This window comes from Aspergillus fumigatus, chromosome 2 (genome assembly GCF_000002655.1).
Source record: "Aspergillus fumigatus Af293 chromosome 2, whole genome shotgun sequence".
In the NCBI taxonomy this organism is placed as follows: domain Eukaryota; kingdom Fungi; phylum Ascomycota; class Eurotiomycetes; order Eurotiales; family Aspergillaceae; genus Aspergillus; species Aspergillus fumigatus.
Genome location: NC_007195.1, coordinates 1,294,641 through 1,322,295, shown reverse-complemented (window position 1 = coordinate 1,322,295; position 27,655 = coordinate 1,294,641). Strand labels below are relative to the sequence as shown.

The 27,655-nt window shown below is 50.2% G+C and overlaps 6 protein-coding genes and 2 non-coding genes across 8 annotated transcripts; 4 read left to right on the top strand and 4 right to left on the bottom strand.

The window, feature by feature from the left end:
- Positions 1-22: 22 nt before the first annotated feature.
- Positions 23-5,520, bottom strand: AFUA_2G04790 (uncharacterized protein). Its single transcript, XM_077804082.1, has 5 exons — positions 5,100-5,520; positions 4,758-5,046; positions 1,799-4,690; positions 1,099-1,749; positions 23-1,042 (listed from the first exon to the last, which is right to left on the bottom strand). Exons 1-5 carry the CDS (start codon positions 5,139-5,141, stop codon positions 417-419), a joined length of 4,500 nt encoding a protein of 1,499 aa, XP_077660246.1. The 5' UTR covers positions 5,142-5,520; the 3' UTR covers positions 23-416.
- Positions 5,521-5,644: 124 nt separating this feature from the next.
- AFUA_2G04780 (WD repeat NOL10/ENP2 family protein) lies at positions 5,645-7,964 on the top strand (the record flags this gene model as incomplete). The annotated part of the gene is made up of 2 exons (XM_744516.2): positions 5,645-5,947; positions 6,016-7,964. The coding sequence occupies exons 1-2, from the start codon at positions 5,731-5,733 to the stop codon at positions 7,962-7,964; spliced, it is 2,166 nt and encodes a 721-aa protein (XP_749609.1). The 5' UTR covers positions 5,645-5,730.
- A 1,141-nt stretch (positions 7,965-9,105) lies between these two features.
- On the bottom strand, positions 9,106-13,081 carry AFUA_2G04770 (uncharacterized protein; the record flags this gene model as incomplete). The annotated part of the gene is made up of 3 exons (XM_077804081.1): positions 12,030-13,081; positions 11,855-11,953; positions 9,106-11,748 (listed from the first exon to the last, which is right to left on the bottom strand). Exons 1-3 carry the CDS (start codon positions 12,261-12,263, stop codon positions 9,106-9,108), a joined length of 2,976 nt encoding a protein of 991 aa, XP_077660245.1. The 5' UTR covers positions 12,264-13,081.
- A 166-nt stretch (positions 13,082-13,247) lies between these two features.
- AFUA_2G04760 (BTB domain and ankyrin repeat protein) lies at positions 13,248-20,797 on the top strand. The gene is made up of 3 exons (XM_744514.2): positions 13,248-13,860; positions 13,928-18,536; positions 18,593-20,797. The coding sequence occupies exons 2-3, from the start codon at positions 15,449-15,451 to the stop codon at positions 20,470-20,472; spliced, it is 4,968 nt and encodes a 1,655-aa protein (XP_749607.1). The 5' UTR covers positions 13,248-13,860; positions 13,928-15,448; the 3' UTR covers positions 20,473-20,797.
- tD(GUC)4 lies at positions 20,758-20,844 on the top strand. The gene is given in 2 exon segments: positions 20,758-20,794; positions 20,810-20,844. It is a non-coding gene (tRNA).
- A 133-nt stretch (positions 20,845-20,977) lies between these two features.
- On the bottom strand, positions 20,978-21,058 carry tS(AGA)4. Its single transcript has one exon. It is a non-coding gene (tRNA).
- Positions 21,059-21,985: 927 nt separating this feature from the next.
- On the top strand, positions 21,986-23,926 carry AFUA_2G04750 (uncharacterized protein; the record flags this gene model as incomplete). Its single annotated transcript, XM_744513.1, has 1 exon — positions 21,986-23,926. One exon carries the CDS (start codon positions 21,986-21,988, stop codon positions 23,924-23,926), a length of 1,941 nt encoding a protein of 646 aa, XP_749606.1.
- An 812-nt stretch (positions 23,927-24,738) lies between these two features.
- On the bottom strand, positions 24,739-27,506 carry vps27 (ESCRT-0 subunit protein VPS27; the record flags this gene model as incomplete). Its single annotated transcript, XM_744512.2, has 5 exons — positions 27,147-27,506; positions 26,937-27,069; positions 26,585-26,866; positions 25,741-26,512; positions 24,739-25,673 (listed from the first exon to the last, which is right to left on the bottom strand). The coding sequence occupies exons 1-5, from the start codon at positions 27,212-27,214 to the stop codon at positions 24,739-24,741; spliced, it is 2,190 nt and encodes a 729-aa protein (XP_749605.1). The 5' UTR covers positions 27,215-27,506.
- Between the last annotated feature and the right edge of the window lie 149 nt (positions 27,507-27,655).

The following is a 27,655-nucleotide window of genomic DNA, read 5'->3' as shown; positions in this document are numbered from 1 at the left end:
AACCTGCTAGTTTGTGTTCATCATAGATAGTAAGTCACTGGAGAACCTTCTTAGTATACGCTCCCAGAGCTATTAATAGACAGTTAAGAAGCTCCTCAGTAGGCTCGAACACGAGATCAAAGAGGATAAAGGTGGAATAAAATCTCAATCGTGGCCATCCTCTTTCAGAGGGTAGAAGAACAAGACAAGAGAATCCAACATATTTACAGCGAAGGCTTCAAGTGCTAGAGGCAGAGATATAGGAGGGGAAAAAAATCATTCAAGTGAGGAGGAAATCATGCCTGCATAGTGGTATATCCCATCCTGTCTGAGCCATCATGAAAAGCAGTTATGTACAGAGAAAAGGCTAGCCAAAGCACGAGTCCTGAACGCCGTTTATATACCGTGATGCGCCGCTAGAAATTTGATTAACAGTCTCAAAGAACGTAGCTCAAAAGCTCCTGTGCCCTGAGCGCTGTCGCAATATGCCATGGAAATGTATTTTGTTGCACAGTTCGCGTACCTCTAGCTCGTGCGAGAGTGGCGAGGTCGCGATACCTGGCGATTATTTCTCTGAGAAGATTCTCATATAAAGAAGCAGGTTTTTGCGAGTATATCAGGTTCACGTTCATTGCAAATGCGCCATCGGCGTCAGTTGGACCCTTACGGCGAAGAAGATACCCACTCGCCAGCGCGGGACGATAATCCGTTAGATGTGGTGAACTGTTCAGACAATGTGAAAGTATGATGCCCCATGATTCATCGCAGATGTCTGTGAGCAAACACTCAGACTCGGCGTCAGGCGGGATCTCCGTAGGTGTAGGGGCATTTCCACCGCTTGGGGGAGTCGGTGCGTTACCAGGTTGCTCCGGCGAAAAAGCATTCCCACTAGGATTAGGTGTCGCTACAGGCGTGGATGAGATCTGGGGATTGAAGACACTCATGGATAATGGCTGAGGTGGAGGCTCAAGATAGAGGTCAGGTGTGGTATTCACGTAGAGAATGGTCAAGTCTGAAGGGAACGGCTTCGTCGTGTTATATTGCTCAACCAGGCTCGTCCATGCTGAAGGAAAATTAGCGACGCCCGCTTGAGCGCTATGACAATGGTCAGAAACTTACTATCGACTTCATCCTGGTCAACGGGCTCCGTGTTAGCGATGATGATTTTCCACCGCGCCTGAGTCTTCTCCATGATCATTTTGGTTGCAGCCCAGATTTCAGTTCGTACTTCCAGAATATTTCTGGTGGCGTTTGAGTTCTGGAAGCGCAAGCAGTAAGATAAGGTTCGCTGAAAAGTACCTGTGTTATCGGTCCACGATACGGATACCCAGCGTTGATCATAGCTTCTTGAGCATGCAATATGAAGACTTTTCGCTTCCTGAAGGGGAGAAGAGCTATCCGGCGCAAGCTTGAAATTAATGGTCTTCGGGACCGGCTCAGCGATCAGCATTGGTGGAGCACAGTTAAGCAGACATGACTGCAAACTTTTCGGTGGACACCGGCTATAGACCTCCAGGGCCAAGCTTAAATATTGAGCCTGCGGTGGTACGACTAGAGATTCAGTCGACATGATGAAATGAAATGGGACAATCTGCAAGACGAGTTCACTTGCTTGACCAGCTTGCTGATTTTCAACTTCATCGATATATTTCTGAAAGAGGTCATAGAATGCGGAGCAAATGTCAGCTAGAGCCGCGGCGTGACTGAATGGATTAATTATGTAGACGACAACGCTATCTCTCGTCGGTGGGCTTTTCAAAAGAGCCGTCACTAAAGGAGGGTTAGTCGCGAATCAATGTCAGTCTAGCTCTTCACATACCTAGCTTGTCGCATATTGATTTCAGTGATTGCATTATATAGTGATAATTAAATTCGCCAGGTGCGCCGATGTTCCAGGAACACATTCCACGGTCGAAGCCAGTCGACCTGCTAGCTCGTGTATGCTGACCAAGGTTGCAGCTCGAATATAGCAGGCCGAGCCGCTCGAGAAAATCATTTGCCGCTTCAGCTGCAGTCTGAGGGTGGATACAATAAGCGTAGATGTCCTTTGACCCGTAGGCAGGTTCCAAGCCGAATGTCTCCCAGAATGAAATGGCGGGCGGCAGAACTTCTAGGTAATCTTTACCGCGACGAATACGCAAATGTGGCGGGGCGAGCTTCAATATCGAGCTTTTTCCATTTTCCTTGCGTTGAGATGACTGACGCGACATAGTAGCTGTTAACGGAGGGGATAGGCCACTGTTCTCCTGCAGTGACACGAAGCCATTCAAGTCAAGTCTCTCAATCTCACCCATGAAGGCTGTATCCTCGAGAAATGTTCGTAGAGAGTATGTTTTACTCTCAAATTCTGAGACGTTCAAGATGCCATCGACTTTATGATCAAGGCAGGACTGCGTGACCTGTTCGACCAGCAGCTGGGCAACTTCGATTTGAGCATCCTTGCGGATGAGTACAGGGGCCAGCTGCTTTTGAATCGCGGAGAAATAACCTGTCATAGACCAATCGGAAAAAGTGGAGAGGAAATTGCCCAAAAAAACCAGATCGTCGGTCCTCGACGTAGCGATCGACTGTTCGGATCTCGCCAAAGGCTTCTGCTGCGGTAGATTCACCGAACTCCCCGAATAAGACCGAGCACGCTTCCTTTTGCGAGTAACAAATGTAGCAACAGACTCATCGCTGTTCGAAAGGTTCCCATCACTGTCATCGCTAGTGTCGCTAGTCGAGTCGAAATCCGAGTCTGATGGCAGAGGCTGATCCACATCACTTGCTGGACTTTTGGGTTTATCGTTGTTCCTTGCAGGGACGTAAGGGTTCTTTGTTCGCGCATTGCGGCGGGGGAGACCAATCGTTGGGATATCACCAGTAGTACTAGCGGGGACTGTATGATGGTTCACCACGGCGCCAGAGACCCTGAATTTACCTTCTGCTCCATACTTTTGATCCCAATCCAGTATGTTCGCCTTGAAGGCAACAGGGTTGTAATGGCCCTGCAAGTGTCCTTTTTGAACAGACAGTTTACTGTCTTCATTTGGCCCAGCAAAAAGCGTTTTCTTTACCTCGATAGGACTGAGTGGGGGGCTGATTGTTTGGTTATCTTCATTGACAGGCGAAGATATTTGCATGTTGGCGGACAAAGGTACATCTGCAGGCTGAAGATTCGATATCTTCTCTTCCGGGTGGGCAAGAACTGTGTCAACCTGCTCTGTTGTGTCTCTTCGTCCGGGAAGATTATCGTTGGTTAAGGGTTGTTCAAGAGAGAGAGGATGTGCTTTGGGCTCCTCGGCATCAACAGCAATTTCAGGCGTTTCTTGAGCACCAACATCCATTTCGCTCACATCTCCGCCCAAATGGTTAAACTCAGGGTCATCAAAGAAACTGAAGTCAGCATCAGTAATCCCTTTGGATCCAAAGTCCCTCTGGTTTATCTCCCCAAAAAGATCATCATCATCATCATCATTAGTGTCATATAGCCCGGAACCAACGATGAGTCCAGGAGATGGGCCAAAACTCATAAGCACGTCATGATCGGAGCGGTCCCTGGCGGATGTCTCTTCCTTACTTTTTACATTGACCAAAGCTCGATTCGTGAGATGTCTAGAATCTAGATCTTCAGCCGCGGCGTCCGAGGCGGGTGGTGGATTGGGTCCCACAGGAAAAGCTCCGTCTGGCGGGGTCGGATAAACCAGATTTGAAGCCTGAAGGTCAGGGTACTCTGCAGCTCTTGAAAGGCTTTCTATGCCTTCTGGAAGGTCCGGCCTGGACAGAGGAGTTTCTTGGTCTTTTGTTTCTGCTTCCGGCCGGGACGCGGGTTTCGAGTCTGTCTCATGATTCAACTGACCCATCCCGAGCCATTTCTCTGCAAATCCCAATGGTTCGTCGATGACGGGAAAGGTATCATTAATTCCAAGAAATGGGTCCAAAGATGTTGGTTTCTTTCTTGTGAAGCAGTACCTGGCCGGCCATAAAATTCGCTTCAGAGGAAGTACAGAGGCGCCTTCCTCGTTTTGTCGCCAAACCTCCCCAGCTAACCTTGAGTAAAAGGGCTCCCAGACTTCAACTTCAACCCAGGGTTCATCTTCAGAGGAATTCAGCGGCAAGCCATAATTTCCGAGCCACTCTATCACAAGTGCTTTCCATTCCTCGAGATTTGACGTGTTTGGAGGATTGGCTACTGTGTGTCCAGGAGAAGCATTCTGGGAATCTGAATGGGTTGCGACTAGCCTTGCGATTGAGCCGCTCGGGGATAGCCATAGATCGCACCCTGGGTGGGCATTGTGAGCCCCTACAGAGGTATCATAAGGCCCGCAGAGCCGCAAAATGCCAGGTTGGGATATTGTTTGCAACGATACGGTCAACTTTCCCAGTGATGTGAGCTGAATTTGTAAGGTAGTAAGTGAAGGGACTGCAGCAGGGTTATCATTATCAATTCTGGGGTTGTCGTAGTAATCTTCTGCAACGACAGTGAACAAGGTCCGCGATCCAAGGGGAATGGCCTTGTTGCATCGAATCAACTGAAGGCTCAATGCACCAGTAACAGCGGAAATAAAAGATGCGTAAATTGCAGCAGAGCTACCGTGGCCATCCGTTCGCCTTGGTGGGTTGGGGCCATTCTGACGTCTTTGCAAGCCTTGTGAATTAGTGGCTGCGTGGACTGGTTCCGCGGAGAGGTTCTTCACCAGCTCCTTTGAAGTCACACTTCCGGAGGCCGAGACTACCAAGGGATCAGCATAAAGGCTCATAAGAGCAACTAGGAGAAGGGAATGGACCAAGGAACGAACCTTTGAGGGTAGCCGAATCCACGAAAAGCTTACTTGGATCATCGTTCGTCCCATTTGAGCACAAAGGGCCCAGGCTCTCAAAATCCGGGGTCGCGGAGAATACCCATAGGCCAAGCCGTCTAGGATAGCTTGATACTAGGCAGTCAAGGTTCCTCAGTCGAAGTTCGAGGTCCTTGAGGCGACTTAGATGCCTAAGGATGGTGAAGCCATTAGTCGGCGAATCGCCCGATAGCGTGGCGATGTTGGGCTCTTCCGTATAGATTCTCCAGTATATGTTGGAGAACCCATCCTGTAAGGCTATGTTAGCAGATTGTCCATACGTCAACCGCAAGGCATGCGTACAATGACGCGAATGTTCGTGATGGACCCTCCGGGAAAATCCATGATTTAGTCGTAATGGCTTCTTTTATAAGTGGCCAAGGAAACATCCGTTGCTGGGTTTGGAATCATTTCCAGAGAGATTAGAGTAGAGAATCATGTATGAAATGAGCGACCCATAGCACGTGGGTTTTATCACAGAAATCAGCAGACAGACCAGCTTTCTGATGCCATTGCTTCACAAGGCATAAGTGTACCGGAAAGGGTTCGGAAACAGATCCTACTGATGGCATCAAAAGCAAAGGTACGTCTATCAAGTAAAGACTCTCGAAATCATTTCCAGATCAATAATAGCAACAATGATGCATCATCAGTAGTAATGTCGACAAACGAGACAAGGCCCATTTATCCAGACAGCTCCGTTCGATGCCATCGAGACCCGACGGAGTTTGGCTCGGGCCGCCTCGCCCAATCAAGTGTAAGCTGCATCCGCATTGTCATTGTCACGTGCCCGCTCAGCTATCAATTGTCTCCACCCAAACTTTTTTTCTTTTATCAGAGAGCGATATCTTTGGAGAGCGGTAACAATTTTCGCTGTGGTGGTCGCGGCAATCCCAGTGTCCCCTCGATCGTTGGAGCAGTTACTGAGCAAAATATGAAGCTCTCCAATCAATCCGAGGTTCCAGTATATACCATTTCGGGGTCAAACACCGCTCGACCACTTCCCGAATGGCTTGCACGGCGGCGAAAGCGCAGTTTGAAAAATGACCCCGAGTATGCCAATCGCATAGAGCTGCTGCAGGATTTCGAGTTCGAAGAAGCTAGTCAATGTATTCGAGTTAGCGAAGATGGCGAATGGGTGATGAGCACAGGTCGGTTTTACCTGGTGAAGTTCATGCTGTTTTCATTGAGTCTCGCAACTGACTATGGTGTTGTAAAGGAACATACAAGCCTCAAATTCATACTCACTACCTTCCCCAACTGTCTCTATCTTGGGCGCGGCATACAGATGCGCTCAATACGACGTTCCTCCTTCTGTCCTCTGATTACTCAAAGTCGATCCATCTGCAATCCGATCGTTCGCTCGAGTTCCATACACCCTCAGGCTGCCATTACCGGACGAGGCTTCCCAGATATGGTCGCGATTTGGTTTACGACAGGCAGTCGACTGAGGCTCTAGTGCCGGCTGTTGGTGTTAATCAAGATGGTATGGGAGAAGTGTTCAGGCTCAATCTAGAGATGGGCCGGTATATGCGGAGTTTCGAAGTAGATGTTGGTGGGGACGATTTCACATCGACCGGCGGTGGGACGTTACAAGGAGGTATTCACACGGGAGCAGTGAACACGGGGGCTATTGCGGAGGAAAGCCACAACCTTCTCGCTTTCGGTACCTCGATGGGAACGGTAGAGCTATGGGATCCACGAGCCAAGGGCAGGGCAGGAGTCCTATTACCCCCTAATCAGACCGGCCCGGATGATGGACGATCTGAGATAACGGCATTAGAGTTCCATCGCTCGGGATTGACGTTTGCAACAGGTTCGTCGAATGGTCTGATTCATTTGTACGATCTTCGGTCCCCAGTGCCCCTTCTCAAGAAGGATCAAGGATATGGCTTCCCCGTCCACACGCTGAAGTTCCTCCAGCCCTCGACATTCGCACGCGAACAGACCATGGAGCCCAAAATCCTCTCTTCAGACAAGAAGATCATCAAGATTTGGGACCCCCGCGATGGCAAGCCCTGGACATCAGTCGAGCTTGCCGTCGACATCAACTCAGTCGCCTGGTGCAAAGATAGCGGAATGCTTTTGACAGCCAACGAAGGCCGGCAACAGCATGCATTCTTCATTCCTCAACTGGGCCCAGCTCCCAGGTGGTGCTCATTCCTGGATAACCTTGTTGAGGAGATGGCAGAAGATCCTAACGATCCTAATGCTTTCAGTACAGGCCAGACAGGCGCTGTTTACGACAACTACAAGTTCTTGACTGTTCCTCAACTCAAGACTTTGAACCTGGATCATCTGATTGGCAGGACCAACCTTCTTCGACCTTATATGCATGGTTACTTCGTCGCTCAACGCTTGTATGAGGAGGCTCGTCTGATCACGAATCCGTACATCTGGGAGGAAGAGCGCGCAAAGAGAGTCAAGGAGAAAATTGACAAGGAACGGGAGTCTCGCATTAGAGGCAAGAAGAAGGCTGCCGTCAAGGTCAACAAGAAACTGGCAGAGAAACTCATGGCTATCGAAGAGAAGAACGAGCGGCGCCAGGCACAGCGCGTTCTGAAACAGGGCGGAGACGAGAACATGGTTGAAGCTCCCGCAACCGAGAAGCCGGCGACTGGTCTTTTGGGCGACAGCCGTTTCGCGAAGATGTTCGAGGATGAGGAATTCGCCGTCGACGAAACTTCACGGGAGTTCCAGCTCCTTAACCCAAGCACCGTTCCCGAGCCCGTTGAACGCAAGGAACGCGGCCTCACCGCCGTCGAACAGGAAGAGGTGGACGAAGTCCCCGGCTCCAGCTCCGACGACGACGACGACTCGTCATCCGCAAGCGAAGCAGAAAGACTTGTTCGGAGCAGGTCCCCGCACTCCGGAAAGATCTCCACATCCTCATACAAGCGCACTAACCGTCCCCCGCCCCAGATGCGCGTCTCCTCCTCAACAACGAGCCATTCCACCCGCGATCGGTCATTCGCTTCACGCGCCCAGAATATGCGCACGAAAACCAAACCTGCGCGTCGTGGCGGCGTGGTTGGAGAAAGAGAATTCACCTTCATGCCGCAGGATAAGTCAAAGCAAAAGAAGGCACCTGCGCATACGCCTGCGAGCAGTAATTACAAGTCTAAGGAGCGCCGCAGCGCTTCTGGTAACACCTTCCGAAAGATGTGATGAAGGATCATACTTGTGGTTCCTTACCAAGTTTCACTGTTACCTTCACGCCTGGATTGGGCCGAAACGTTATAAGTGCTCGCGAGCAGCACATTCTTCTGGCGGTCAGCCCAGCTTGGGCTTTGTTAGGCAACAGAGACTAGCGCGGTATCTAGGCTACTATGTTAATGGCATCAACCAAACCACCGTATGGGCCTTTAGAGGTCTCGGTACTAGGTCTAGGGATCTAGCCATCGCTCTAACCCCACATCTTCTGCGGCGGACTGCAATCAGCTGCGCTATAGAGGGTACGTTTTATTCGCATGCTTTTGAAGAAGTTTTTTGTACATATACCAGCACCAACGAAAGGAGTACGAAGGGCGTTATAGATGGGTTTAGGGCGGCTTCTCGTGAATATGTTAAGAGACTCACTTAGAACTGTCTGATTGAAAAGTCCTTTATTGCATTATCTGTGTCATCGTCAGATTGAACTCCTACTCCAAAACTATTTCCGGACCCGCCTACTCAAAAAACAGACCCAATTTGAAACCAGGTTGCTCAAAATACAGAAGTATATATGGACATGCTAGAGGAGGCAAAAGCAAACTTGCGACGGTAATAAGAAGCCTCGTCGCAGGCTGAGATAAGAAGTGTAGCAAGCCCAAATGGAAAGCAAAACCATCCTCGAAAGCAAAGATCAATCTTTTGAGAACATGAAACAGAAAAGAAGAAAGAGAACAAAAGTCATTCTATTTCCTCAGTAATTGCTGTCTTGCTCAGTCTATAGAGGTAGCCACCTCACTCAGGTGGCATAAAGAGAAATCGAAGGCTCATTACTTAGAAGAGGAAACAATGCGCCAAACTAATTCCAGAACTTGGAGTATGCGATTCGGCAATGCCGTATCCATGAAATCAAACCAAGATGATGGAGGATAGAAGATTTATCATCTTCACAGATGATAGTGAAGGGTAGAGAAGAAAGAGACTTGTAGAAACTGAATATGCGATCGAAGCGCGCAGCGCTTATGGACCATCGGAAAAGGTCCCTTGAAATTCAGAACAATCCGGTTGTATCGTAGCATGAGCGCTTAGAGTAAAAGCTTTCACATAATCCAGGACAAGAACAGTTCGGCAACTCACGTTGAGCGTTTATTCCGTTCTGTCAAGACCAAACGTGAAACCCCGGGACGCCGGCACCACGTCTGCCGCTGCCGCGTCGCGAACCACCAAAGTCAGCACCATGATTACCCTGTCTGCCCTCTTCAAAACTTCTTCTAGAAGCCCCGAAATCACTCATGGCAAACAGCAAAGGCTCGTCCTCTTCGACCTGCGACGGATGTGGCGGATAGTTGCGGCCTGCACTGACACGGCGGCCAAATCCTCGTCGCTCTTCTGTCGTTGAGTTGCCACTATTGCTACCGCTTGCGTTGCCATCCCGGTCATTGTCGCGCTCAGTGAGGTAGGTGGGGATACCACCGCCACGAGCTAAGCTGCTAGAGCCGGAGCTCAGGGAATGGGCGCCACCGAAAGATCCTCGGCTACGAAACTGACCCAAGCGCGGTTGATACAAGTTGTGATTAGCAGACGAGGATAATTCTGGTGTCTGCCCAGACACAGTCGCATCCCCCTGTGAGCGGGTTTCACGCTTGGCCGGGCTCGGGAGCGCAGTCGGGCCTTGGTCCGATGATGATGAAGCACGCTGACTTTCCTGTTGTTGTTCGGGATTTGTGGCGGCATTATGGTATTCGTGCCGCCGATGCAGCGTGCTCAAACTGACATTGGTTCGCTCCTCCGCACCAAGGCTGACACTACGCATATTGAAAGGAAAGATTTCCTCCTCATCAGCCACGACAGAACGCCGATTCTGAGCAGCAGAGCTAGAGCGACGGTATGTAGGAGGAAAGAGGCGCGGGGATGTCGGAATATCGATCGCAGTAACCGTGGGAGGCCGATGCACCAAGGCTGTCTCTTCGCCCGTGGTATCCTCAGGCAGCGAGGTAGGACCTCCATGAAGAAGCCTTCCGTCGCTGTGCCCGTGATCATTGTAATCGACAATACTGTTTGAACTTAGACGAGAAGGGATAGCCGGGGTATGGGGGGTATGAGGTGATATAGGCTTCCCAGGTGAAGAGGCCGTGGAAACGGAAGCCCCAGCTACCATTGGTGGCACTCCTGAGAGTTGCTTGCTCGAGGCGTTGGATGAACGTTGCAGAAGTAGGGACGATGACATTGATTCTGAGAGAGCGGCGTTTGAGTCACGCATACGTTGGAATCGAGTTAGCGCTGCACTTGTTACCGTCGTCCTGCGAGCAACGGCATCGAGGTTGGACAAATTCGAAGGGCTCAATAAGTCCTTCCGCAAGTCGAGCATCTTCAAAAATTCGGAAATGTTCTCATCATCTGCGTGAAGAGAATCTGCGCTCGTTCCAGTGACCTCCGCAAGTAACCCAGAGCCGGGCTGAGCGCCGGACGATGTTGCACTGGCTTTACCACTAGAAGCGTCATCCTCGATTTTGTTTATTCCTCCTGAAGAAGGTCTACCGCGGCGGTGACTGAAGGCGCTGCTGTATCTTGCAATAGGTGCGGGTCTTGGGGACGCCGAGTTGGACGATGCAATCGCATTCTCTGAAGCTGCCTGCCCAGTCTTACGCCCAGAGGCCGCTACAGATGGAGGAGGCATGTGTTTAGGCTCTGAGCTTGGTGCACTAACTATCGGCCTAGAGCGAGGAGACGCCCCGAGGGGCGGATCAATTAGAGAAGGTGAAGCAGAAAGAGGCGGCGCTTTGAATGGCTGGAACGAGATAGAAGGTCGCCTAAGGGGACTAGGACTGGCTTCGGCAGCGAGAGCAGCAGCGCGTCCAGTTGGTGCAGCTCTGGCAGCCGATAAAGGCCTCCTAGAAGCCGAAGAGGGTGGTGATGGTGACGATGTAACAGATTCTCTTGCAGCCCGGAGGGCTGATATAGGACTTGCGCCCGTCGCAGGCCCTACATGATGGAAGGTTGATAAGCTTCCATATGCACGACCAGGGTCTGGTTCCTCAACGGTCCTTTTCTCCAACGGCGCCGACCCCGGTTCAGCATTGGAAGCTCTTCTATTGGCATCCCTTGACGGAAAGGAAGGACGAAATATTTCATCGTCAGCTCCCATAAAGCGTGAACTCAATAGAGCTTCAGAATCATCCACTCGGAAGTCACAATTGGTTCGATAAGTGACCTCAACCGAGAAAGGGCCTGCAGGTGAGTCCGTAACCCCAAAGCTATACGTTTCCACCACTTTGGTGTTGCCCTCGTACAGCGGAACAGTCAAGTGGTCGACTTGGCGGCGATCCGAAGCCGTGCGCCCGTCTAGGATTCTATATCTGATTTGTAAAGCCGGGTTGCTGCGAAGCCTTCCATTGCGCTTTGCAAACTTCCATGCGGGCAGAAATTTGGAATATGTGAACAAAGAGCGGAAGAGGACAATACTTTTCTTGTATACGGTCGGAAGGATAGAGCCAAGGTCGGAGGGTGGTTTGGATGATGCAGAACCCAGTTCAACTCTCCAACGCTCGAGGATGACATCATCAGAATTTGAATGCGGTGGCCTCACAGGACTCGCCTGACCAGAAGCAGTAAGCGCTTCTAGGACATCCCATCTCTTCCCATTCTCATCCAGGATCACGAGGCTCTGATTGTTTGTGAGTCCCTTTGTCTCCAAGTATGTCTCGATAATCAATGGCGGCGGTCGATTTTCAATTGCATCGCATGTCCTCCATATCCGCAGTTGCTCCCTGAGAATGTCCGTATCTTCGATTTCGACATTGAACTAAATTGAGACCACAGCAATTAGCTAAGTTTCGATAGTTGCAATGAATAATAGATTGCACGATAAAAAAGCCAAGTGCATTCATAATGGTCGAAGGCCAACATACCCAGCGATTCACCCTTGGAGTATCAGATCCCTTATTGTACGACGGCGGGAGATCGACTCTCGAATGTAAGATGATAAGCGCAGCTTTTGTGTGGTAGTTCTAGTGAAAAAATGCCCAATTAAATTAGCATCTTCCCGACGTGTAATACATTGATCTTGAAGACTCAGGAACTTACCGTTATGATCTGATTGAGCTTTGCCATTGCTTCCTTTGCAGGTTGTGTGTTCCGCTGTACCTGCTCAGATGGTTCAGTCTCCGGTTCAATACCCAAGCCCCGGCCATTATGCATCCTGACATCTGAAGACGGTGAGCTGGGATCTGTGTCCAGCTCTCTATGATCTGTTGAACGGTTTGACCTCGTTGAAGAGGTCGGCGCTGCAGGCGCCGGTGAACGAGGATGTTGATGCATTACGCAACAATTTGACTTGATATCCTCCTGTGTGTAGCACAACCCTGGGATATTTGTGCCAGTGTGAAGTTCACTAATATGACTATATTATTCGAGAAGGAAACGGAAGGCGATGGGTCTAGCACAGATGGCCATGCTAACAATCAGAGAGAGCTGCACTGACGAAAATGGAGAAAGACTGGATGAGAAAGGACAAAGACTAAGTGAGGCGCTAAGTGACAGGCACTGAATCAAATTTAATAGTGATCATCGATAGCATCGTTTGCGGTGCTCAGGCAACAGGATGTTGGAGCAGTCGGAGGATACAGTCTTGACAACCTTGGGAGCTTCTCCGCATCGGTGACTATCTTCCTGGGGAAGGGTGGCGTTCTCACTTTGTGAGAAACCTGTATAGATTAAGGGATCATGATCACTTAAAGTATAGATGAGCAGAATTTAGATGGATGGATGAGAGAGAATATGATGCCCAGAGAAGAGAAAGTGGATGAGGGAATGGAAGCAAGACCCAGTGAGGCACAGGAGAATCAAGCGTATGGGGAACAGAGGGTCTGTGACGCACACCCTGTGACTCGATGGTTCCCAAGATCCCAAGAGGTCGGTCAGGCTGACGAGTGCCACAACAGGCTGGAAGTTGAAGATAACAGAGCAAATGAAAAGGCCTTACTACTGGTTGATTTTAACTTCAGCAAGGGATCAATTTACCTAAATTTCCATCCGAGCCTTTTTACCAGGGTAATTGAAATGTATGTCGAGGCTCGAAGAGAAACGAGAGCCATGATGGAACGGGAAGTTGGAGAAAGGCGGTAAGGGAACAGGAGTGGTAATCGTATTGAAACCTTGATACAGGCAGTGAATCACGATACGCTGATAAACCCAGGCCAGGCAGATAAGGTAAACAGGTCAGGTGGGTATTGGAAGTGACAGTTCAAGAATAGTAACAGCTCCAGTATCGAACCGTAGTAGTGGTCAATCTGTGCTTGATGATATATCTATTATCTATCCGTATTAATCACGATATTGATCTTTCTACTTCTGCAGCTGATGATCACCTATTCCTCGTCTAACATGGGAAGTAACTTTATGATATCCTCATCCTGTTGCAACTTGCAAAGGGACCTTACCTTAGTCCCTCCCGTAACCCAAGCACCAAAAGCTTCTAGCCAGGTTAACCGCTCACGCTAAAGATGATCATCGGCCTTTTCTAACGAACACATGATAAGTCTCCATGACAACTGCTTCTTCTATATTCCCAGTCTAGATCACATCTGTCCTCTGCTTCCATCTTTTTCTCTTAGCTATCTGCGTCTTCAGATGGGAACATTGTCTGTCTAGCCTAATTCCCCGGAGCTTGTGACAGAAATTTGAGGGTGCTGTTATGTGTCTTCTGCAGTATCCCAGTCTTTTAGCCCCAGGAGGCTGAGACTGGTCGCCTCGTCTGCAATAGCCTGGTAGCGACTGAGCAGGGGTAGAGGCCTGCATTCGCATGACTTGGCTCACTGAGAGCCAAGAAACCCTTCTCACTGGGAGATTGTCAGTAGTAGGAAACAAAAGTACCTTACTCCGTACAAGGAACAGGAAAATATGTCAACCCGAGGCGGTAAGTCACTCAAACTCCAATGCAGCTATTAAGGATCTGATGCTTAAGTGCCGCTGCCGACAATCAGGACTAAAGAAGATAAGCGGCTTGCTGCCAGGACAACTTTTTTGTTGAAGCAACGGATGACTTTGCAACTTCGGTTTATATGTGTCCACTCCACCGCATTTCTCACCTCAGCTTACGAGTTGGCGTAGATAGTAGATTTGTATGTGAAGGGCCAACAATGATAGTGGCTGGACGCCTTTGTTTGGTGCCAGATGGTGATGAGGTATAGTACTGCTCTGAGGTCGCATATTATTAGTGGCCTAGGCGTTGTTTGGTCAATCCTTGCATCTCAATTCCCCAACATTTTTCTCGTTTTCCTTTTTCCTGCATCTCTTGCTAGCAATAGACGCGCGACAACTGTTTGCCACAGGGAATACTGTCTCCATCGACCAAGACAATTTCACTTCAGTCATCGAGCATATGACAGTCGAGAAGCATAGAACGAATGCGTACAGAAATACATTTTCTTCAAAATCTTTGTAGGATCACTTGTGCATGCAAAGCAAGCGCGTCAGGGACACGACCATCTCTACAGCACTTGGAAGGATCAGACTTTGGGTTTCCTAATCTGTGGCAGGAAAGAGTTCAAAAGCATTGCTCGCTTATACTCGAGCAATAACAACTCCCTGCAAATGCCAACGGCAAGATCAGCCCAGAAAAAAAGTCAGCTAACCTCAAGCTGTCAGAGATATTGTAAGAATGGGTTGTCAATGCCAATATTTTGATGTACTTGAGACGTCGAAAGAGTTCCCTGTGTTAATAGGAGGGTTGATATGACTGCCTGCTTGATATATATACTCCGCGATGTATAATGTCAAGGAACCTCTCCTGTTTCCCACCATTCCGACCATCCGAGCCCATCGAGGCTATACTGGAGAGCAGTCGAGAAACAAGGAAAGGAGATTTTACGCACGACCTAGCAGCTCATCATGGGACAAGGGATTAATGAACTTCATATTGACTGTAATACAGAATAGTAATTCTCGACGTCTCATCTGGGAACATGGAGGGGCGCACAGCTTCCGATTGGCCGATACCCGCAGGGTCTTATCCACGGCTGCAACAGTCATTTGGGAATTTGGCATGAACAGGTCTTGCTGTCCTGATATACGCCGACAAGATCGCCCCTGATTGCCTTCAAGTTGACTCAGCTGTCCTGAATTTGCAGTCGCATAACCCTCTTGAAAGCCTCCCTGCGTCCCTTGTTCCCATATCTTCCCGACTTTACTTCCTGTCGCGTCCGTTGTTCATCGCTCTCGTCGCCACCGTAACCCACTATCTACGACGGGTCTTTTGGTTCCGAAGCCCTAGAGTTTCTCGCGAGAACGGAAGATTCGCATTCGGGACACCCATATTGCGCTCTGACAAACATAGAGAGATTTTGAAATCGCGTCGACCCTTCGTCACATAGACACCCTCTGTTCAACAGAATTCTCTTGTCGCCCGCAGAGATATTTCCAGTGCGCCGTTAACCCTCTGTGGTTACCACGACGCCCTGGTCCTGGGTCGATAAGAGATTCTGACACACTAGCACTTTGGGCACATGATTAGCACGCTCTGGGAATCTTTCTTGAGAGACGATGTTGAAAGCTTCCAGCGATGCCTGGCGAACGCCAATTATACGTCTGGTAGCCAGAGGCCTTCCGCCGCGGGAGGAGGCTCAGGCTTCAAGGTTGGAAGCCTCGATGGAGTGACACCATCTTCTCCTTTCTCCTCAAAAGGCAAAAAGCTGAGCGGGACATCTCCTGGAGCTACCACGCCTGATCGAAATACCGGAAGCCCGCGTCCTGGCAAGGCATTGTCCCGCGCAGACTTAAATACGAGAGATCACTATGGCAGAACTCTCCTACACCTTATCTCTTCATCACAGAAGCCGTCTGCTATTCACTTCGCGAAATCTCTCCTCAAGATCCCCTTTCTTGACTTGTATGCGCAGGATTGGGAGAGTGGATGGACAGCTCTGCACCGGGCACTTTACGCAGGCAATGCTACCATAGCACAGGCCCTGATGGCTCGAGACATAAGTGATGTAACCGATTTCAGCAAGTCAGGGAACGTGGGCCACCCCAGCGGTGGCCTTATCAAGATTAAAGATCGGGAAGGTTTTAGTCCTTTTGAAGTATACGGCGCTACCATTGCTTCTCGAGACATCAAACGGATCACCTCCTCCAGTGCATCTCTCATCCCCTCAGAGCTGGAGCATAGTGACATCGCTTCAGATGCACCGTCCCTTCAAGACGACTCAGGTGAAGACAGCTGTGTCGGCCGAGGTTCACTAAATCCGCGGACGAATTTGGCTGCCGATGAAGTCTTTACGTTTGGCAGCAACAAGAATCTAAACCTTGGCCTAGGAGATCAGGATGATCGTCAGTTTCCCGTGAGGATCAATCTTGAGCGCCCGGAGCACCTTCTGCGCCGATTCTATCGTGAATTCCTGGACCGGCAATCAGATGATGGTGAGCCGTCTTCCCAACAAGACGTGACTCGCACCGCAGAACTACCAGCCTTGATAAAAAACAAACCTATCAAGATTCAGGCTATCGCCATGTCAAAGCTCCATACAGCTATTATCACCGATGATCCTGAGTCAAATCTCTTCTTGTGCGGCTTTGGTCCCGGCGGACGTTTAGGTACTGGCGACGAGCAGACAAGGTTCGGCTTCGTGTGCATCGAAACAGGGGGACTCGCTCGTAAGAGAGTTATTGCAGTGGCTCTTGGCCAAGACCACACCCTCGCGATAACCGCGCACGGTGAGGTTTTCAGCTGGGGCAGTAATAAGTATGGACAACTCGGTTATAGCCTTCCGCGAATGCAGAACCGAGATGATGTGCCCATGCAGATGTCTCCGAGGCAGATCTTCAATCCATTCAAAAAAGAAGTGATCCTCGGGGTGGCTGCGTCTGCGATTCACTCTGTGGTCTTCAGTAGTTCTGGCCTTTATACCTTCGGTAAAAACGAAGGTCAACTCGGATTAGTCGATTCGGACGCTCGATCCCTTGAATACCAGATTACGCCTCGGCGCGTTGGAGCGTCCCTATTCGGCGCTGGTATACAGAGTGTGTCTGCCATCGACCACGCCACAATCGTTCTTCTCCAAAACCATGAAGTTTGGGTGTTCTCTCAATATGGCTATTCCAGGCTCTCATTTCCGTTGGGCGTCAGCTCAAGCTTCATTAGAAACAGCTTCATGGCAACTCGGTATGACACATCAGCCAATCGCGTGGTTCAGGTGAAATCCGGAGGCGATACAATCTGTGCACGGTCAAGTTCTGGTGAAGTCTTCACAGTTCGCGTTAATAGATCTGAAAATCCGCCAACTTCAACTTCGACTACAAATCCATCGAAGACTCGCAACTCCCTATCGGCTTCAGTCCGGGTTTGGACTGTGAAAAAGTCGCATATGGCCGTCACAGATGTTGATGTCGGACAAGACGGATCCATCATCATATGTACGGCTTCGGGGTCAGCTTGGACAAAAGAGAAGCGCAGTAAGGCGAAAGATGGTACCTCAAAGGACTACAAATTTGCTCGTGTCCCAGGCCTTTCTCGTGTTGTGGGGGTGTGCAGCAACGCCTATGGGGCTTACGCCGTAGCGCAGCGCGACTACGATGTGACCAAGGAGCAGATCAATGTCGATCAAAGCACATTATGGGAAGACTTCCTCCCATTATCGCCCTTCGCTTCGCTAGTATCCACCGTAACTCCGTTAAAGACGGATGATGCCTCAGATGCTCTTTCGGATGGAGGATCCGCCAATGCAATGAAGAGAGTGGCAATGTCGATTTCGGACATTGAATCTTACTTCCAACCTCTTCGAAACGAGGCACCCGAGGGCACCGTATTCCTCTTGAGCTCTCTTTCTGATGCTCGGATACCAGTCCATGAATTCATCTTGACCGGGCGTAGCTCGGTTCTCAGGAAGGCGTTCCATGAGTTTCGACAGGCATACTACTTTTCTTTGCCTGATATTCTGGACATTGAGTATGGGCCAAATGGGCAGTGCCATGTGCGGTTCAATGGATTGGACTTTTTGACGATCCTCAATCTTGCTTTTTTTCTATATGCAGACAATGTGCTGGACGTATGGCACCAGATGAGAGCTTCGGCTGCTAATACGTCAAGATATCGTCAAGTTCGCTCTGAGGTTATGCGGATCGCAACATATCTGGGCCTGCCGACCTTGGAACGAGCTGCGCGGCTCATGATAGAGCCTATGAAAAGTCTGAAATCTGATATGGCCCATGCGTTTAACGATCCGACTTTCTTCGAGAGCTCTGATGTAACGATCGAGCTCAACGGCGAAACAATGAAGGCTCACAGTCAAGTACTTTGCCGGAGATGCCCCTTTTTCGACACCTTGTTCAACGGGCGCTCTGGCGGAAAATGGCTATTATCGCGCCGTACAGGTGCGAATGACAGCATTCGCGTTGATCTCAAACACTTAGACCGGCCCGTCTTTGAATTTGTTCTTCGTTATATCTATACGGACGCGGAGGAGCAGCTTTTTGACGAGGTCCGATCGAAAACGCTGGACGGATTCATCGATCTTGTACTTGATGTCGCGTTCATAGCGAATGAACTGATGATCGACCGATTAGCGCAAGTATGTCAGAAGATGCTAGGCAAATTCGGTATGACATTTTTCAAGGCATTCAGTTTAACGGCATCATTTACTGAGACCCTCTAGTAACCACGACCAACGTATGCGGCCTCCTCAATTCGATTTCTCCCTGTGCGGTGAGCGAGTTCAAAGATGCTGCACTGGAGTATATCTGCCTCAATCTGGAAGATGTTTTGGCACAAAGGTTGGTTTGCATTCCTACACATATCAGAGGAGATCTTAACGCGTCACGCAGGTGTCTCAGAGACCTTGATGAGAACTTGCTTGAGGCTCTTGATACTGTCTGCCATGAAAATCAAATGACAAGCTTCCCAGTGTCGAGAGGACGGAATTCTGAAGCCTATGTGCTTGAGAAGTACCCTGAACTTGTCGCATCGATACAAGCGGATAGACGGCGGATGATTGATTCGATGAGGCTCCAGTCCCGTCTCAACTGTCTTCAAAGCTACGAGGAGAAGCCCCGTCCTGTCACTGACGAGAAGCTGCGTGCGTCACTGTCAGTGCAGAAGGCCAAGGCAGCTTCTCTTAAAGAGAACTCGGACATACCTCGTAGTCCCATTTTGAAGTCCAGACAATCAACCAGTGACTTGATGTTCCAAATGGACGATGACCCCATGCTATCACCCGCAGATTCATCCAAGGGAAAGACAGCAATCCGCAAAGGTATGGCGTCGGAGCCGTCACGAGATTTTCCAGCGTTGGGCACAAGTCTCGGTGACAAGCAAGCGTTCAACAACGATTCCAATGTCATGCCAGAATCGTTGCAGTTGCCCCAAGAGAACGCACTTTCCGACTCGCCTTCAGTATTCAGAGCAGCAGTACTCGAACAGAAGAAGAATGGTTACCCCATCTCCAGCCCAACCCAAACACCGTGGGCTTCGTCGGCTATCTCAACTCCGAAGAAAGATTTGAAGGATATTATGTCCGAAACCTCGGAGAAAAGGGTGTCCAATTTAAGCCTTGGCATGTCCGCTCGCCGTGAGAACAGCAATAACTTTACCCCCAAGCTGTCTCAGAAGGAAAGGAAGAAGCTTCAACAGCAGCAATTGCAGGAGAAGCTTGCGGCTCAGGATAAGGCGAAGGAGGCACCACAGAATCCATGGAAACTTTCTACTCCTGTCAAATTACCAGACAAGCCTGGTACTCCTTTTGGATCTCATGGAAAGGACGGGGAGTCTTCTCAACCGTCAAAGTTCGCTCAGAAGCCTTCTATGACCCTTCGTCAAACAGTTGCTGGGACACCGCCGCCCAGATCAACACCAAGCGCAACACCAACACCTGGCCAAGGCCGCAGTGTCTCTGGCGGCCCCCAGCCACCCCTGAAATCTTCGCCACAACAAGCCGCAGCCGGGCCCTCGACATCTCCCAATGGTCTAGCTAGTGCTCAGACCCCCATCAAATCCATACGCCACATACCACGCCCTGAACCGTACCAGACGAGTTTTTGTTCTCCTTCACCTAACTCGTTGTCCTTGGCTGCAATATTAATGCAGCAGCAGACCGAAAAGGATGAACTGCGCGAGGCAGCAACAGCTAAGCATAATTTTCAAGATATTCAGCTGGAGCAGGAGTTTCAGGAATGGTGGGACAAAGAGAGCAGGCGTGTTCAAGGGATACTGGAGCCTGATTCAACCACAGCCAGTCAAAAGGACAGCGAAGGCAGAGGTGGTCGCGGCGGACGCGGTAGAGGATCAAACAATCGCAAGAAGCGTGGCAAGGGCCCGGAGAATGCTACTGGTTCTCCGGGATTAACTCAACAGCTGTCTCGGGCGAAGGGCCAGAACGGGCAGAAGTTCTCAGACTCTCGTCGGGACAACCTGCAACCCGAAACGAATGGAAATCATGCGAGCTCTGCCGGCGGCAATTCTCGTCGCGGTGGCAGAGGAGGCCATCCGAAGAAGGGAAAAGAACGCGACCGAACTGTGTCAGGCCAGACAGTTCAATGATCCTTCCACTTGACATCATCATGTTCCTTAATGACCTTTTCTTTATATACCCTGACAGCACACTCGGGTTGTACACTACTTGCCATTTTCATATATATGGGACGGAAGGTATACTTGAGCAACAAGCACTGGATAGCCCTTAAAACACTGAATTAGATGTGTGTCCATCATATCAGTAATTCGAATGCTAATAAGGACATTTGTCACATTGGTTATGCAATTCGAAATATGCATACTGGATTTCCCTTCAAGTATTCAACAAGGGCTGCGTTATATTAATAAATATCCTCGATGGTCTAACGGTCATGATTTCCGCTTGTCACTCCAAGAGAACGAGCGCGGGAGACCAGGGTTCGACTCCCTGTCGGGGAGATTTTTTTCTGCTCGCCTAGTTTAGTTTTACAAGTCTGTGATAGCTTTTTAACCACCTGAAAACAAACGATCATCGTGCCAATGTGAACTAATTTACAAAGGAAAGTTCGAACAAAACCGAAAAAGAAATTGTCGTCAGCGATAGGACTCGAACCTATGCGGCCGAAGCCAAGTGATTTCTAATCACTCCCCTTAACCACTCGGGCACACTGACCAATGGATGTCAAAAATATAATTTACCAAGTCGAAGAAACCCATGGACAGCATCGCTGTAACGTGACGACGCTGTACAGTTGCAAATTGTGTATTGGTGCACCTATGTACTCCGTAGTGCTCTGTATCATACGTGCATGTCAAACAAAAGGTATGCATATACCCGACTAGACTGACCTTTAGTATTGTACTCCATAATTGGATTTTCATCTCTTGAGTACGAAGCATGAAAGGTAATAAGTACCACTGACCAGTCACCACTCTGGTCTAGAACTGGCGACGGGAGTGGAGACGACTCCTCTGCAGTATTATCTACTAATGTGTCTATTCCTATTTCTGCTTTCCTTATTCCGTACCGCTCTTTACTCTCTCATACTTCTGACCTCTACCACGACCCCCGACGTTCTCTTCACCATCATACCCTGACTTTGATTTTCCTCTTAATTGTCTCATTCGCTCTGCTTCAACTCTCCTGATCCCTCAATCTCATCGATCAACTTGGCGATCCTTTCTTCAAGAGCGTCGCCACTTTGGTCCTTTTGCGGGCCCTCTCTTGTCTCACGTGCAATGTAACTTTGCCTGTTTCTCCATCCAGCCAATTATTGCTTCAGCCCCCGCGTCTCTCGCAGCAACAGAAGCAACCAGCAGCAACCGGCGATTACAGTACTCGTTCATCCTCCCTCATTGCTTTTCTTTTGGCTTGATCGACCACCGATATTTCCCGTTGACTCTGCGGCTTTGCTTTGCCTGTGGACTTGTTTTCGATCTCAATTGGAAGTCAAATCGTGGCGTTTGATGCCCCCTTCACATCGATCGTTGATCGACCATACACAACCACCCCGGCAGCTGCTTGTCGCCCGTTTCGGAGCTGCATCCGTGCCATCTGTGCGAGCCCTTACCTGCACCAGCGCTGGCCTTGCTGCCCGCCATGCCGACCTCCAACACCTCCTCCCCTGTTAAGCGCCCGGGCCTGGCCCGCCGTGCTCTTTCGTCTCACGCTGTCGTCACGCGTACCTCGTCAGACTCGTCAGACACCCATCTTCAGAAAGCACCTGCCCACCGTCCCCGAGCACATGTCGTCGGTGGCGGTCATCGCAGTCACGGTCGCAACCCATCTTTCGGAAAGAACTTAAACAAGCTCCAGCGGCATACTTCTGCTGGGCATATTACATCCGAAGCAACTGTTCGTCACCATCAACGGAAGAAGTCGGCACCAGCGACACCAGCGGCAAGTCCACGCGGCGGTCACCACGTGCGTTGGGACAGTGGGTTGAACGCTGGCCAGGCCGCGACATCGTCAATTAAAAGAAATAACTCGAGCCCTGCTCTGCGAAACCCTCGACGCAATTCCTCTGGTGTTTTAGCAAAGAAAGCATTGGTAACAGGTCGCCCAGCGACCAGTTCTGGGAAGAAGAAGACCGTTGGCTTTGAACTAGGAGTTTCAGACAACGACGACGACGACGACGAGGGCGAGTGGGAAGATACTACTCAGTCGCCTGAGAGCACGAGACGCAGCTCAGTTGCTCAATCCAAAGATAGCGTGGAGAATACTGCCGTGCTGGTGGACCCCCTCACCTTTGTCAAGCGCCCGTATCCTCAGGTGCCTCGTGCCGCGAGCAGCTTGCCTGAGTCAGCCTGTAGGAGCTTCTCGCGTGACGCTCACTCTCCTGACGGGAGCGATCAATCCCAGGAGCAGCCTGTCTCGGAGCCTGAGGAGCGGAAGGAAGAGATTACCCGTTCGCCTGAGCACAGCGACATTGCAGCCCGTTTGTTAAGCCCTTCGCATTCTGCTAGAGCACCTCCCGCGATGTCTTCTATTTCTGCAACAGTGAAGCCAGCTCCCGTTGACACAATATCTCGGAATGCTTCCTTGACCAATCTCGCCGGTCCCGACGGCTTACGACGCCCTCTGTCCTCATCAACCGCTACGCTCGCAAATACGCCGGGAAATCAAACGAACGCGACGTCCTCGTCTATGGAAGGGGGGGTTTCGAGATTCATCATCAACAATAAAAACCGGGCCCAGGCATCATCGCGCACGGATTCGGACCCCAATACCCCGTCATCGTTTCTTCCACACTATCATCCGCAGACCCCACCGTCTCCGAACCGCGGGGTAGGAAAGCACAAAGCGTCGCCCCCTTCACGACCACCAGGCACTGAGCCCCCCTCTCGGACCCAGCAGAAGCTTTGGCTGCAACGAACTGCTGCTTTAAATACCTCTCCTCCTGACAGCCATGGCATGTCCACAGCAGTCTCTCCCTCGGCAATGGACACAGCCTTTATAGCATCGCATGGCCGCGCAGGGTCAGGTGTCTACGAGGCCAGCAGAGCGCTCGTCAACGGCTCCTCCCGAACCGGTGGAGATGCCGAAGCCAAGCACATCCGGAAGGCATACGAGAAAATCGCGTTGGAACTTAGCGTCGTCCGCAGATTCCAGTCTCCAACAGGCGACAGTTTCGCTCGCTTGGCGGCTATTCTTAATGACTCCAAGGCTCCTACAACTTCCAATTCCGACCTTACGTCGGCACTCGGCAAACCAATCAAGTTGGCACCGGCACTCGCACAACTACAACAAGTTGGAAAGCAGCAAAGAGACTCACCAAGCCCCGAGCCAAGGCAACTCATCAGCAGAAAGACTTCGGATTTGAAGAAGTCGGTGTCCCAAACATACCTCGAAGATGCCGACGAGCCCAGCGACTCCAACAAATCCCAACACCCATCCCAGCGCATCTTGTCGACTTCTGACGACGGCGCTCACGGGACCACCGCCGCAGACGAGGATTTTGGCGACAGCTATTTCACCAGTGAATCAGATATGATGATTCGCCGCATGTGGGAGAGCCGCGAGGTTGCCACTCATGGCTAGATAATACTATCATCCCCCCGGCGATGCCTTTTGCCTTGCACCTTTATTCCTTTCTACCTCTGTCTTCTATTCCCATTCATCTTTATTCGACACCCATTTTAGCACTAACGGCGTCCGGTGCATCGTTATGGCTTTTAGCTTACGAGCATTTCTTATCAAATTCGGGATATCCTACTGCGTCAATCTTTGACACAGAATAGCATTCGATACATTTCTTTATTTTCTTACTTCTTTTCTTCAACTGTCCTTTCCCATGGTCCTCCCTGTATCAGGCTCTTTTTCACCATGGCTGCTTGTAAGATGTGGATAGACTTCGTCATTTTCAATAATGAGCAATGTAACGAACCAGACTGAATAAAAAAAAAGATGCAACATTTCCAATTCTCACAGATGAACAAGCTGCTAATGGCACTTTTATGATCGAGATGACCATCACAGAAATGAGAGGCAGCGAAAAATGAACGAAGATAAGATATGCAGCGAGAGTATGATCTTCGCTTGACCACGTCGGCTCATAATACGCAGTCTCGGTTCAGGTGTTCCAATTGCCTATCGGTTCCCACACTTAAGCATAAATACTCTACAAAGTACAAATTAGAGAAACAAAAGCTGACAAGGGGCATCGAGAGTAGAAGTAATGAATGTTTATGCAGAAACCAATGCGTGTCCAATCTCATATACTAAATCTTGCAAATCGTCTGGTATCATAATGGTCACAAAAGGCCAACAACCACGAGCAGGTGCTGCTGTATAAAGGAGAGGAAAAGCGGCCACAAGAATGCTATACATCGACAGTTCAATAATGGGGCCTTCTACAGCTCAATCAGACTTTCCTCAACCGCCGGTTTGGTTTGGGCAGCTGGTTGATAATGCACCGCAGGTGCAGGCGCACCAATTGGGGAAACATCTCCGCCAGGATACGTTCCATATGGCGCACCTGGAGTCTGCGAGTGCGTTGGAAGTGGTGCGCTTTGTGGAGGTTGATGCTGGAAGTAGTACGACTGGGGAGGAGGGGCCGTAGGCTGATGTTGATGGGTAGGTTGGCCAGTCGATTGCGCTGAATGAGAATCTCCGTATTGCATATAAGCTGGAGACTGGCCCTGGTCTGTAGGCGGAGATTGTTCCGGGGCGCTAGCCCGCGCAGTGACAGGCGCTCCAGCTGATTGATAGTAAGAATCTCGTCGCATGTTTGGCGACGACTGGTGAGATACGTCTGTCTCCCCAGGCCGGGGGCCTGAATACGCATTTGAATCTTGTTCTGGATGTGGCGCGGACGCGTAGTATTGCGTCGAGGCAGAAGGTCCAGGATATCCTGAAGAATTGTTAGGGAAAGGAGTGGATGGAGCGGATGGTTGAGGTGATGCGACAGAAGGAGCGTTTCCATTCCATGGTGGATTTTGAGGCACTGCCTGACCGGGTTGGTTATACACGCCGGAGCTGATCGGACCGCTGGGAGCTGCAGTTGGCTCGCGAATATCCCTGCTGGAATGAGGGTATCCATAAGTGTTACCGACTGGAGGCGCCCTATCGGCAACGGGGTTTCCGTAATAAAAGTTTTCGGCTCCAGTTTTACCTTCCGGGATGTGGGAAGGCATCGTAGGATATATATTGGGGTAAGGGGAACCGCCTGGCGCAGTTGCGTATCCGAGCGAATGCTGCGAGTATGCACTTGATAATCGTTCCTCTAGCATGCGATCGTAATACCGCACCACCGTGGACAGCTTGGCATGCAGGTCAAGAAGAGTATCTACTGGCTGTCAGTCAAACCTTCAAATGATAACAAATCCTCGTAACAACAGAGACAATCCACTTACCATGCTTGCTCATAGTCTCCCCATAGCTGCGGGCAAGCTTGGGTCTGAGAGCACCGATACTCTCGTACAGCTCTTGAATCTGAGGTTCCCGCAAGATAGTCCCCGGAGGTTGATGTTGTAACCGGTCAACGAGGGCGGCGAACAGATGAATGTTTTCTACCTCGACCGGGCTCAGCTCATAGGGATTTTTGGGCAAGGGAGTTGCGGCGGCACTATCACGAGTGGAAGAATCTGTCGCGGCTGCATTACTCTTCAGGGCAGCTGCATGCTTCTTCTTGTGCTCCTCCATGTCTCGCAGAGAAGCCTCAATGGCGGCTTTCAAGTCCGCGTCTTCCTCCTCCTCGTGGTTGGTTTGAGTAGTCGTCTTTGCCGGTTCGTCATTGATCCTAGTTGATGGTACGTAGCCAGAGGAGCCCTTGCTTTGAGCCTCTTCCAAACTCAGTTGAAGCGCCCGCCGCAGGTCATCATCAAAGCCCCCTTCTGCCCTTGCGCCGCGAGGCTCCATCGCATTTGCCTTGGTTATTGAGTGGTTCTTGAACGCAGATCGGTCTGATAAATTAGATGGCAAGGATGACTTTGATGTCAATTTGACATAGCACCCATCATCGACACGAACGGGCTGCAGTATCCCCAAGTGTGGCAGGGGAAGGGTTTTGCTGGAGCACTGAGCATCGAAGACATTACCACAATTGCGGCAATGATGTTTGCGATTCATGAAACTGAACGGTGTACGGCAGCGCATGCAAACGTCGGAATCGATCCACTCAGGAGGCTATGTTTCCGCAGGAATTTTGAACGTTAGCTTCAAGAGAAGATCCGCACCATGGGACGGACGCAAACATACCGCACTGCTTTCCAACATACTCCCACTAATCTCATTCTTCGGGGGGAAGCGGAAGCCCTCATTCTGCAGCTTGCGGTAGGTCTCGCCAAGATAATTGAGATCCATGCGGCCTTGGGCCGCCATAGCCCAGTCCTGAATGAGTTCCAGCATCTTCTCTTTCACATCAGTATTCAAGGGAGCCCCCTCCGTCGTGAGGAGAGACACAAGATTATCCATAAACTCGCGCGACGCAATTTCCGCCAGAAAATGGGAGCCGCCATTCTTCACGCACGTATCGGTTAACTAGAGAGATGGCAAGCACATCAGCATCGAGAACAGACCCGACCGAGGTCTCGGGTCATAGGTATACTACCTTCAATGTCGCAATCTGCACATTTGGATTCCTATTTTCTAGCCGCCGTTTGAGTGATCTCATCGCTTCTTTGGGTTGGACGCTTTTCGACCGGATAAGGTCGGAGATCTCGAGGTTGAGAGCCATGTCCTCTCTATTTAAATTGAGGCAGTTAGTTTATAGCCGGGGCAGTTTCGACCACTGGGAAATTCCAAATCAAAGAAAACATACAGCGAGGATGATGTCGCACGCTCAACCTGCTCGTCGAGAGGGGAAGTAGAGGAAAACCAACCCGCCATGTTGACGGTGTTAGAAAAGCCTCAAACTCGCTATTAGAGCGGAGAAGGGGATTGATGACGTTGAGAACCAACGATGAGGGGCAGCAAATCGCAGAACGAGACGCAGAAGCCCCGAATACAGCAGCCTCACTGGAAAGGAACTCGATGGATTAGGAGTTTCACTAAGAATAACTAGGCCATCGATAGGAAGACGGATGAAGGAGTCGGTGTTGATGCATGTATCAAATCAAGCTCCAGGCAGATCCATCGATAGGTAGGCAGGGTACTCTGTACCCTAGGCAATGAGGTACAGAGTGGAGGCTGTAACTGGGCGAGACCTGCTTAGTAAAGACAAGAACCTGCCCCATGTGACACAGCCATTGGCTGGAGCACTGTGGTAGTTGATTCCTTAGGTGTCGATTCTCCCGAGTCGGGCCAATCCATCAGGTGTCAAGGCCAAAA